At 41.8% G+C, this 12,389-nt stretch overlaps 1 protein-coding gene across 1 annotated transcript in view; it reads left to right on the plus strand.

Moving 5' to 3' along the window:
* Positions 1-456: 456 nt before the first annotated feature.
* Positions 457-12,389, plus strand: part of PCYT1B (phosphate cytidylyltransferase 1B, choline) — a 62,470-nt gene continuing 50,537 nt past the window's right edge. The window contains exon 1 of the mRNA XM_019495134.2: positions 457-1,611. Within this exon, the coding sequence (XP_019350679.1) occupies positions 1,540-1,611 (72 nt within the window). The 5' untranslated portion in view covers positions 457-1,539. The remainder of the gene's footprint in view (positions 1,612-12,389) is intronic.

Raw genomic sequence — 12,389 nt, forward strand, 5'->3', positions numbered from 1 at the left:
GCTCAGCATTGTGGAAGGGAAAGGAGGGCTGCTCTATTGCCCCCCAGCTTCTAGCCTAAGCCACTGCAGGCATGTGCCAGCATTTCCCCAGTCCAATGGGGATGTCTGCACAGTTACAAATCAGTTTAGCCTAGCCAGGTTAGACTAACCTGCAAAGATTGAATCAATTCAGGCTCAGACTTTTTGAATGTCTGGCCCTAGCCAGTGTCACTTTAGCATAACTTTTGTCTTAGTTTGCCCTTTATGAGAAAAACTTACAAAGAAAATAGCACCTACTGAACTGGTGACGTAAGAAGAAATGCTAGCCTGTAAACGCAGTTTCTTACTTGCTTACCAATATTTTATTCAGAATTAAGCCTTAGAGCATAAGCAAACCTTGAAGGCTAAAGAGAAATTTCAATTTGACTACTCTGACCATATGAAAGTCCCAGAAGTCTGGGACACTTCTTGCAAGTTGGTGGGGCGGGGTGGTGTGCTGGGCAGGTAGCAGTGCCTGCCTGCCTTCTGGCCTGCAGTCTGCAAGGTGCACTGTGCCGCTCCAGCTCCTGGCCAGACTGTGTCCCGTGCCCCTGCGTTTCCAAGACACTTATTATAATTCTCGATAGCTGGCCGGGACCAGACTCTGAAATCCAGGACTGTTCTCACTAAATCGGGATATATGGCCACCCTATATTTGACCTAGGGATAATCCCCAATGTAGATGCATATACATTTTTCCCAGTGCTTTTTTATATGTAGAAAACAAGATTCTAACTTTAAGGAAAAGCAGTGGATTCATAAGCAAATGTTCAGATAATTACCATCATGTAATAAGCTTTTTTTAAATGATATCAAACAAATATTTGTAAACTTGTCAGAAAAAGACTGATTTTACAGAGAAAACAGAAAACAAAATGACACAAAAGTTCCTTTCTAAAATATTTTGGAGCTTGAACTTATCATATTTTCTTTTTTTGAAGAATTTTTTTTTTGGCTCTGTGCTGACTGTCAAACACACAAGATAAAGTTTGTCATTCAGGCAGTACCAGCATTTGAGTCAGTACACAATGACACAGTTATTTATCAAACTGAAATTGTTGCCATAGCTCCACTGTGGGACAGTGCAGATTAAACAATAGCCTTGTTCATTCACGCTGGTCCAGTCTGACATTCAGCTCCAGCTCAACAGCAATGGATTTGTTTCCCAGAGCACAGCAAGTATACAACTGTTCTAGAGAAAAAGGGACTGTAGGATTTGGAAAAGAAAAGCTTCTTGGATCATAGTTGGATTTTCAGATACTAAATTACTTTATCACCAGAGATTGCTCTCAGCTGATCTTTAACCTCCCTTGGGACAGTCATACAAGAACAACTTGGCATGACCTTTGCTCAATTGTTTTAAGTACAAGAAGTGGAAATTTTATTATGTGGCCAGAACAGCTCAAGGTCCTCTCAAGGAAAGTGTGAAAGCTGCAGGGGTGTATTTGGTTGCCGTGTTGGTCTGAGACAAAAAGAAAAAGCTGCAGGGAGAAGTTTGTCAGAAGTACATTAAACACAAAGATGGTAGGCCGTCAAAAACGCAGGACAGAAGAGGAAACTCAAGAGACGCAGACTGCCAAACATCAACGACAGGTGATAAAGATGTGTTTTTTTGTGTGTTTTTTTTGCCATCCATAATATAAATATATAGGTCATTAATGAAACATATTATGAATGATCATTTCAGAGATCTGAGTAGATATACGTAGCATTATATAGCAACACATTCAACAGAGAACTTATGTTATAATATTGTAAGTCTGCCTTAAAGGAAGACAATGTAATATTTAATAAGACTGAAGATTTTTCCTCAGCACTTATTTTAATGTGTAATCATCATAATGCATCCTTTATCTGAATAAAAAATAATAAAAGTATTCTTTTAAGGCAAATATTTAAAATAATATTACCAACCTGCGGTGTCATACATAAAGCTTATGCTTGTTATAAATTTTAAAATGAAGTTAGAAACCACTTGAAAATTCACAGGTATAAAATGTGGGTAGATCATAAATTTAGGCATTTTTTAGCAAATTTCACAGCACTACTTTGTTTAGAAATGCCTAACAGTTACTCTTCACCTTTACATACTGTTTATCTTACTGAATGTGTTTGCATGTATATTCCTGTAATTCTTTTTCTCTACATATTGGTCTGAATTCATTCTTGATGTAACTCCATTAAATTCAGGATTTACACATCAGGCCTGAATGGAGCCCTTTGTAATCTGCCGGAGGATGACTTATCAAACTGAGTTACTCATCTGATAGGCTAATACGATATATTTTAACTATCTTAAATTGCCAAAATGAAATGACTTTTTGGAAGAATATGCCATTCAAATGAGAGTAGATGAAATAGATTTCTGATAAGATTCCTACATATACCAGCTATGAGAAGATCTACCTAGAATCTATAATTATCTCCAAATCTCTTCACATGAACTTAGCCAACAGAAATGATGAAAACAAGCACATTATTTCTCTGTTCATTTCTGGATAGAAAATAAATACTATAGAATTCTAGTAAACATTTATTTCCAAACTACAGGAGCTACCTGTTTACCAGACTTGCTAACATCCTACAGTACTGACAGTAAGCCTTAGAGCCATCAGATTCAAATTGTTTCTGAGGCAATAGGTTCTGGGACTGAAATCTTAAATTCAACAAGGCACTATGGCATCTTTAGCTATTTGTTGTAAGGCCTGGCTGCATATGTGACACAGAAGCGAAAAGGAAAAAAAAAGTAGGTGCATAAGCTGAGCCTCTAGACAGTAGGGGTTTTTTTTGGTTTTTTATTTTTAATAAAAAGGGTGGGCTGAATTTTGATTATAGTTACATTAGAATGAATCCAAACAACTCCACTGAAATCAATTTAATTACACTAGATATACACCACCATAACAAAGATCAGAATCTAACCACCTGCCTGCTTACAATCATATTCTTATTCAAGCCTGAAAGAAAAGTAAAAATATTATAATGTAAATTAGATAGGGAAGAGAAGCCAGATCAAACTCACTGAGAATGAACTTTCACGTAATTATAATGTCTAAGAATTAATTCTTGTGCCAATAGTTTTCAAAGCATGTGATTATTGCCACAGCATGGAAGGCTCTGTTTTAAACACTTTCAGTGCTCTCACTTTACAATTTCACAAAAATGAACAATTAATGTATAAGCAGAACATTAATGCAGAAAAGCTGTTACAGTTCAAGCCCTGGCTGAAGATCAAATACACACCTGCTGGTGAATTAGAAGTAGTATATACAAGCCCTGAGATAATGCACTAGTCTCTCTCTGTGTTTACTTGTTCAGGTCACTTCAGCAGACAAAAGGAAGTCATCATAATAAACCTATACATATTTCAAATGATTAGTGGCATACTAGTAACCCTGTAATTCACCTGTTTCCTGACACTGGATTTATGTAGGTGGACCTTTGTACCCGTTAGTCGATCAGGATTATTATAGGATTAATTATTATATTATTATTATAAGGCCTAATCTATTTAAAAATGCCAGACCGCTTTCATTGTTTATGTATACTTATTTCTAGATTTTACTATGTTTGGACAGTTCAGTGACACAAGCTCAGTTTCAATCCTACTGATGACAGTCATTTAAATTCTCCATTTAACATGGTAACATGCCTGGCACTGCAGCAGCAAAGTCACGTCTCCTGGCCGCTGACTGGACCCCACTGTGTTGGCCACTTTGGTCTCTCTAGCTGGGTCTTTCCACCTGAGGTCCATTAAGTCAGGACCGTAGATTTCCCGGCTCCAACTCGCCCCTCGCAGGTCCCTCAGCCCCTGGTCTTGTCCCTTGGCCCCTAGTCTTGTCCCTTGTGGGCACTGGGCTCATTCACTGACCCAGTCTTTCCTGTCTGGTATCACAGTCCTCAGACAAACAGCAGCCCTCCTTCTAAAGTGTTTGGGCTTTTGCCCCCACGCATCCCACTGATTCGCAGACCCTGGAAGGGTCTGTGCTTGGTGTCCCTGCAGCACCCCTGTGGCCACCACAGTCAGCCATATCTGGTCCTCTGGTATTTAAATACAATGAAAAGCATGAGCATCTACTCCAAAAAAAGGCTCCCTACCCAGGGTTAATCCTATACCACAGCAGCATTGCAACACAGGCTCAAAACACTTATCTATTGCTGTTTAGTGGTGCAGGGACTTCCCTCCAGCTTCCTGGCAGTTTGGAGTCCTTTCTCCTCCAGTAGCCCAGCCATCTACTCCCTTGAGCTCAGCTTCCTGAAGCTTTTAAGGCCAGACTGTCTCTCTCTAGCTCAGGACCTAGGCTTATGCGCCTCTTCTCTGGGTCACCTGACCCTCTTCTTCCACTCCAGGCCCGCACCAAGGGGCACATAGCCATTTTTATTCAAGGGCCCTCTGCCATTATCAGTCTGTCTAGGAGGCTGTGGCTGGCCAGCTGACCCTTGGCTCCCTCTCCCGTTCCGTAATGGAGCAGGGGCCCTATTATATACATTAGTATTATAAACAACCATATACAAATTCAGACCAATGGAAAAGGATTATTTTTTAAAAACCATCCTCCAGCACTCAAACTGGAATGGAAAAGTGATGAATACACCGTTTCCACTTCCTCTCTGTGCTCCTTCAACCTTACTTCCCCCAGCTTTCCAACTTGTCCCATAACTCCACGTTTTCAGTTGTCTGTCTGCTCTACTTCCTATCAAGATTATGGTTTGTTTTATCTTAGTGGTGTCATCCTCTTTCTAGAGCAAACTTCCCACAGTGGTTGTTCTCCAAAGTAGCCTACAAGGAGATTTTTTTTTGCTTCTTTCTAGTTTCTTCAGGCTCTTTCCTGGTGCTTAGAATAGGACTTTCTACATAGTCTAATCGATGACCTTACTCCTCTGATTATTCCAAAGGCGCAGTACCTACCATCTCTTGTCAAACACAGTCATATCTACATTGTGCTTGTGCATGAGCGCCAAAAATGAGGGTAGTGTAATTTCACTGCATATTATGGGTTCAATGCAAAGCACAAACTATAAAAATAGTTTACAGGCTCCTACCCCGGGGGTCTTTAAGAAGCGGCTCGATGCCTACCTGGCTGGGGTCACTTGAGCCCAGTTTCCCTCCTGCCCAGGCAGGGGGTCGGACTTGAAGACCTACAAGGTCCCTTCCGACCCTACTTCTATGATTCTGTGATTCTATAAGTGTAGAGCATTTGTGAGTTTATAGTGTGTATGCTTGGATAAGGCTAGAAGAGCTTTACTAAAATTATGCGGTGAAAGGGTTACTTTAAACTATGTAAAGCATAGTGTTGAAGAGGACTTTATATTAAACTAAAAGGTTGGTTCTTAGATTAAACAATTTTGAGCTGGAAATGCATAAAGTTCCTCTCTCATCTCCCACAGCCTTTTTTCTAATAAAACACTAGAAGGGAGTAATAAATGGACTACTAGATTCATACAGTTTTTATACTTGTTTTTAATAATAGCAGTTACTACAGTCCTAATGCCAATTCGCCTTCTGATTCCTAAGAACTTGAACTATACATGGATTTAAGAAAAATATTAGTGGATGCTAAAAGGAGGGAAGAAAGGACTTTGGGCTTTTCAGATCATGGAGAAAGTAAAAGTTGGAACTACAGTGAAGAAAACTGATGGGGTAAAAGAATACAGCTAAATAAACAAATTGTATAAATTCGGCAAAAAAAAACAACCCAAAACACCATGTTAAAAGAATACTGTCACAATTGTAAAATCAAACATCCAGAAATTAGAATCAAGATTGCCTATACAATCTTCTTTCACCCTCTCCTGTATATGTATTATGGTAAAGTTTTTACCTACATGACAATATACCATATCTTCTCACATTCAACATGCACTTTTCCCCCCAAAATCAGCCCCCGCAAAACTGGAGTGCATGTATAAAACAGGGAACCTGTATTTCATTGGAGAAGCAGCTCTGCGCATGCCAGGCAGCTGCCAAGATAGCTAACACTTGTCTGGCTCCGCAAGCTGAAAAGGCGGTGTCCCGTGTTAGCCTTCTCACAGATATAGCTATTGGTTGAGCACTATAGGAAGCAGCAAGTGAGCTGTTGGTAATATCTTGATGAGTCTTGTGACATGGAAACAGTACTTTCTTTACAGGAACTTATATAAAGAACAACTTACAGTAAAGAACTAAGAGTCTTGCTGCCTGCCTTACAAGGGTCTGGGGCTTAACCTTGTGTGACATATAGAGACTCACCCAGCCTGTGTCCTAGGATGCCACACTTCCTGGACAATCTCTGTTCCCAGGGTACTGATTCCACATCACAAACTCAGCCACCTAGAAACATATCCTCCTCTCTCCCTCCCTCACCCCCCCATTCTGCCTTCAAAAAAATCAGGAGCAAGTTTTATGTGGGGGTGTGCTGTATGCAAAGAAATATGGTACTATTTTCCCATGGCACCCCTCTCTCCGTCTATGCACCAACTGGAGGGGGAGACTATTCAATCTTATGTTTTTATCATTATTACATAACCTAGGCCTTCTTTACTGCACAGCATTCAAGCCCTGCCCTCGGAATTATTATTTTCCTATGTAGTTTTTTTTCAAAAGTTGCTCCCATGATTATAGTATCTGAGAGCTTTAAAATGCTGTTTTCACAGCATATCTAAGAGGAGGGGTTGGGATTATCCCCGTAGTACTGAAGAGGAATTGGAGCAGAGAGAGATTGAGATAAAACTTTACCACTAATTTTAGGTGCCGAGTTAGAGATGTCTAAGACTTGATTCTCAGAATATAGCATTATGTGGCACTTATCAGATCTTTCTCTCCTCCTTCCTGGGCTTGTTCCCATCCCTATTTCCTTCCATGACCATGCCTTGTCTCCTCCTCCTAGGTCCATGTCTGATCTAGTGCCTGCCAGTTCCATGTCTGATCTAGAGCACCCACTCCCAGCACCTGGTCCACATTCCCTCCTGTTTCTCTCATCAGTCCCTAGTATCCCCTCTCCTTCCACTCCCAGTTACAATTCCTCTTGCCCCTAGTCCCAATTTTGCCATTTTTTTCCAACTTTACCTAGTTCCAATTGTCCTTATCTCAAATTTCTCTTTCTCCCACACCTTCCCCACATAAATGTGTCCCCCCTGCATTCATATCAATTGGGTTCCTTCTCCTTGCTGTCTGGAAAGGATAACTGAGAGCAGAAGAGAGAGGCTTGTCCCAGTTTCAATGTCTGGTGCTTTTTTGACCTGGAGCAGCTGGGAAAAAAATAGAGAAAAGGTTCTTTTAACCCCTATAACCCTGGGCTAGAATATGATCATAGAATCAGAGAAAGTTGACTTGATGATGAGTTGTTCTGTGGGAAAGGCACAAGAAGTTGTGAGAAGTTCAAGCAGGTTCAGTGAGGATAGAACTTTTGGAAGTTTTAGTAGTTAAAAATCAAAGCTGCTTATGGGCAACCTGGACATGAAGAAGATATGATTTTGGACATGAATAAGACACCGATTTTTAGATAATTATGGAAAAGGATCTGATGTAAAACTTCTCAGGCTCTATTTTTTGAAGTGATAATATGTTGTTTTTTTAACTTCATGGCCTGTCTAGTATTAACTTTGGCCAAGTTCAGGCCAGATTTGTTGTGAAGCCAAGGGGAAGACCACATGTGCAAATGAAAAAAAATTAATCTCTCTTCAATTCCAGGGAGAAAACGGCCTACTGCTTTTTAGTTGACTTTATCTACATGCTTCAAAGTCCTATCTCTGTGCAACTGATGGATGAGTCTTACTGCAGTAATGTTGGGCTGTCAATCTGTCCTGTTCTGACACCAGATAATTGAAAGATGCTTGTTAAAATTAGCAAAGAGAATCAAACAAGCCACTCAGGAAATGTCCTAGCAGTAATTACCCAGATCTTTCTTACATATCTGACAGCAGTGGAAATGTCAAAAAAAACTATTGTCCTCTTAGGTCAGTTTACAAAAGCAATACATCGGTAGTCTAAGGACTAATAGACAAGTAGAGCATAAACCCCGAGTAATGTTAAACAGGGAGTGCCAAACTGGCCCACTCTCCCTATTCAGCAATGTTCTAGCTTCAACTCCACAGGAGAGCATTAGCAACACTGCAGGAGCATGTGTGAGTGACTAAAAGGCATTCTGGGAAATGTGGATCTTTCAAGCAGCAGCAGGCAGTGTCACTGGAGAAGCAACTGGAGTTCACTGCTGCTGCAGGGAGATGTCATCCTTTTTTTTTCTTGAACAAAAATCAGCGTGAGTGTCAGTGCCAAAACAATGAGATGACATCTTCCCCCTGCATCAGCAAACTCCTGCTACTGCACCCACTGGCACAGTCTCTGGGGCCTGAGCCCTGCAAAGAAGCTATGGGGGAGGTGGGGAGAGGGAATAGGGGACTGCCCAGGGTGCAGCCCTGGCCAGTTATGCCACTGCAGTATGTAATAGAACCAGTCCCCAAGGTTCCTGTTGAATGCAAGCTGGATCTAGATCAGGCATATTGTAAATCTGTGAAAGACAGAGGAAGTTACTCACTGGTTAAGTCTTCCTTGACAGCAAAGGGATGGTTTTACTGTGGGATAATTAATACAAATTAAATATAGTAGAGACAAAGTCCACTAGCTTTACCCTGTGCCAAGCCACGAGGTCAGCCCAAGATAGGAAGAAAATGTTGACCATATCTGGGTACTTTACGGTAAAACTCAAAGTACCTTGTGCCTACATAGGAGTTTACAATGAGATAGCTGAAAAAAATATCACTTATCTTATTGTAGAAAACCCCAGTAATAATAGGAATATAAAACTTGATGGCATTTTCTTCACATATGTCTTAACTTTCGAATGCTGTGTCTGATCAATTCGAAAATTTCAGAGCATGTTCTAAACACAAATGGACAGAACCCTGTTGATGGGGAAATAAGAGGCAGGAAAGGCTGGTTCAACATTGCCCATCCTCTCAGAAGAGTTTCATCTTGACACTGAACAATTTATTTCCAAGACTGAAAGAAGAGAAATAATACTGGGCAAAAGAAGGGCAAGCATGGAGTCCCTGACATGGAGAAAGGAGGGACAGTAGAAAATGCACTGAATCTCTGGCATGGGAGCAATGGGAATCACAGAGAGGTCCTGGTAGAATGAAGAAAAATGGGGACTCTGGCATGAAGGGAAGGAGAAACAGATGGGACACAAAGGCACTGGCATAAGGAAAGAATTAGGGAGTGGCTGTGAGTCCCTGAAATAGGGGGAGACAGCAGGATACCAGAGACTTGTTGGCAAGAAAAATGAAAGCAAGCATCCACTGCCAAATGAAATGAAGCTAGCTTATAGTAGGCACAAGGTGTTCAGCCACATCATATTGCAGTTTTCTTCGTCACACTGCCATAAAACACCTATTAAGGAACCATTACATTTCTGAAAATGCAGATTTTTATGACTTCCTAATAATTCGTCTTGGGGTATAACATGGTCTATACAATATATACGCTGATACGTCTTAATCAGAAATATGCTGATAATCTTTAAAATCAGAAATAAATTAGACATTATGGGCTTTTTGCCTTCTGACCATGCCTATTGTTCAATTGTGCATTTAAAAATGTTTTCAAATAAATAGGAACATTGCAATATAAAATAACTTTATTTAATGTCCTCCATGATTTTCCTGTATACTAATGATGGCTTGATTGTGCTGGTACAGCCAATTGGAAATTAATTTGATTAATTGTTCCTTCATTCATTCATTCATAATTTGTCTATGCAGAAGGATGAATGGGACCCAAATCTTTCTCCTAGGTGCATTAAATGTAAATGCTGGAGTAACAGGAAACTTTCAAAAAATCTTATTTTGTCACTAAAGTCTGCAGATATGAATCAGAATCAAATCTGTTGCGTAGGTAGTTTCTATTTTTACAGTCACTTTCAAGAGCAGGATCACATTTTAAGCTGTGTAATATTTCACAAAAGGCATGTAGATGAAGGTATAAAATAAAGAAGAGGGTATGTGAACTTCAAAAAAGATTAATTAAAACAATATGCAATAAGTAAAGTGCACAAACTATGATAGATATTCCATCTTTACCAGTTTCTTTTGTTCTCACTGGGTGCACTACACGTGCTGTTGGCATAGAACAATAAACTCCAGTGCAGTTTAGGCCATAGTTTATTGCTCCAGGGCACAGTGTTTACATGTGTATCCAGGATTGCAGCACGCTGACTTGGGGCAGTGCAGCCTTGGTTGGCAGGGGGCCTGAGGGGTCAGCCTGCCAGCCTAGAGCTACTCCATCCCAGCTCAACATGATGCAGAGAGGCTGGCTGGGGCAGGTGATATAGTGTGGAGCTAGCTAGTAGGCAGCCCTTGCACTGTAGCACCCTCATGCCCTAGCTAGCCCTGGTCATTGTCTATTCATGCGTTGTAGTGGAGTAAATAACTCTGCCATAGGATAGTAGTTGTTTTGGGCAGTACTAACCTACTGTGGAGTTAATTAGTTTACTCTGGCCTAATAGCACTGCACGTATAGATGGTGACACTTTACTGTGGAGCTAGCAACTGCATAAAACATCTCTGTGGCAGCAAGGCACAAACCACCAAGGCAAGAGATGACCCAGAAGTGCCGGGGGGGGCTCATGGTCCTGAGACTTACATGCAGTCATGTTGGTGGCATGGGCATGGGAAGCTATGACACCAATGCTGCTGTGCTTTGTCAGCATGTGCCAGCTCCAGTTGGCTGGGTGCATGCTGCACCACGTCATAATGGTGCACCCGGCCCTGATGGAGGGAGAGTGGGGAACGGGAAGCACAGTAGAAGAAAAGCTGGCTTTCTGTGCAGCAAGCCCCAGGAAGGGCATAGGAAAGGAACTGGCACCGGCTACCTGCCTCTGAAGACTCGGAGGAGTCTTATTACTCTCTTGGGGGATAACAAACACAAGACCCGGATCTGTCCCTGGATCAGTGGAGCAACAACGAGCGCGCATCGTACTGCAGAAGTAAAGAAAACTACTAATCATGGGTGGTTTGAGGTGCAGAGAAAGAATTCCTGCAAGCCTCAAACAGTATAGTGGGTGTGGATCTTCCTTATTAGTTTGATGAGGGGCAAAGCCCCATCTGGGGCATAGGACTGTGGATATAGGCAGCTAGACAGTCTGGCAGACTGATTGGATTGTAGGTTTTTTGTATTTATGTTATCATTGTATCACATATCTGGGGACTTTATGGTATGTTAGTGACTGTAACAACTGAATAGAGACCAACACCATCAGGTTGGCATTTAGACGGAGTACAGCGTGGGGGGGAAGCCCTGAGGAACATCATTTGACCAATCAATTAGCGGCACACCAAAATAGGAAACTTCCCTCTCCTTATTATATAACATCAAAGCGTGGTGGGCAAGACAAGAGACTGCACCATTAACAAGGGTCATCAGAGGTCAAACTGTCAGGTCCCAAGGGTGGGTGCACAGATGACAACCCCTCAGGATGTAGGTGTCTGGTCAAGGTAATGCATGGACGTTTACAGTCTCATGCAGATGCCCCCTTTGAGCCAAGAGCTAAAACTTAGCTTGCAATATCCTAACTTTTCTCAATTTATCTGAAAACATTATTTAAAATAAATGACACAGACCAGTAGGTATAGTTAATGTAGGTCAGGGCTTATCACTAGGAACTTTAAGATAATTGTTTGCTTTACGATCTCAGGACCTTGGCAGACCTTAATTTAATGGCACCATAGAATGTGACCTCTGGCCTCATACATGCGTGGCAAGCTGCATGATTTGCGCATCAGGAATCGGATCCCGATCATCCTTTTCTAGTTGCCATTGCAGTTGATTGTCATGTTGATTGTGCTCCCAGGCTGCACCACCAACTTTAAAGCTGATTGTTGGCAGCCCTTCATGCAGGGCTACAATATACGTGGCTTTGAATTTGCCAAGCAGGCAGAGTCAATCAGCTCCCCCAACCTGTTACTTGCAGACGTCCATACAACACCAGCTGAAGACTTATGTGGGCTGTTCCCCATGCCAACAATTAGCTGCTTGTCAGCTTAGGGACCTGGGCAGTCCAGGGTCTCCAACCAGGTCAAGGCTACCCTCCTCCCCATACTGACAATTATACATGGAACATCTTTGCCATTGTATAGGACCATAAATTTGCTAAACATGTGGTATGTGTCAGGATCAATCAGGCCCTGGGTGGTCACTGTAGACAGGCTGGGGTCCCACCAAGTATCTATTGCAGTCCAAGTAGTCAGGTTGAGATGGTCAGGGTGGATAGTAGAGCAGAGCCAAGGGATCCAAACAAGGCAGGGACAGGGACTCTGGCAAGGCTAGGACCAGGCAAGAGCAAACAGGAACAAGGCAGGAGCAGGGCTGGAGTCAGGCAGGAGCAAGGCAGGAGGTC

The sequence above is a fragment of the Alligator mississippiensis genome, chromosome 1, assembly GCF_030867095.1.
Source record: "Alligator mississippiensis isolate rAllMis1 chromosome 1, rAllMis1, whole genome shotgun sequence".
Lineage (NCBI taxonomy): Eukaryota > Metazoa > Chordata > Crocodylia > Alligatoridae > Alligator > Alligator mississippiensis.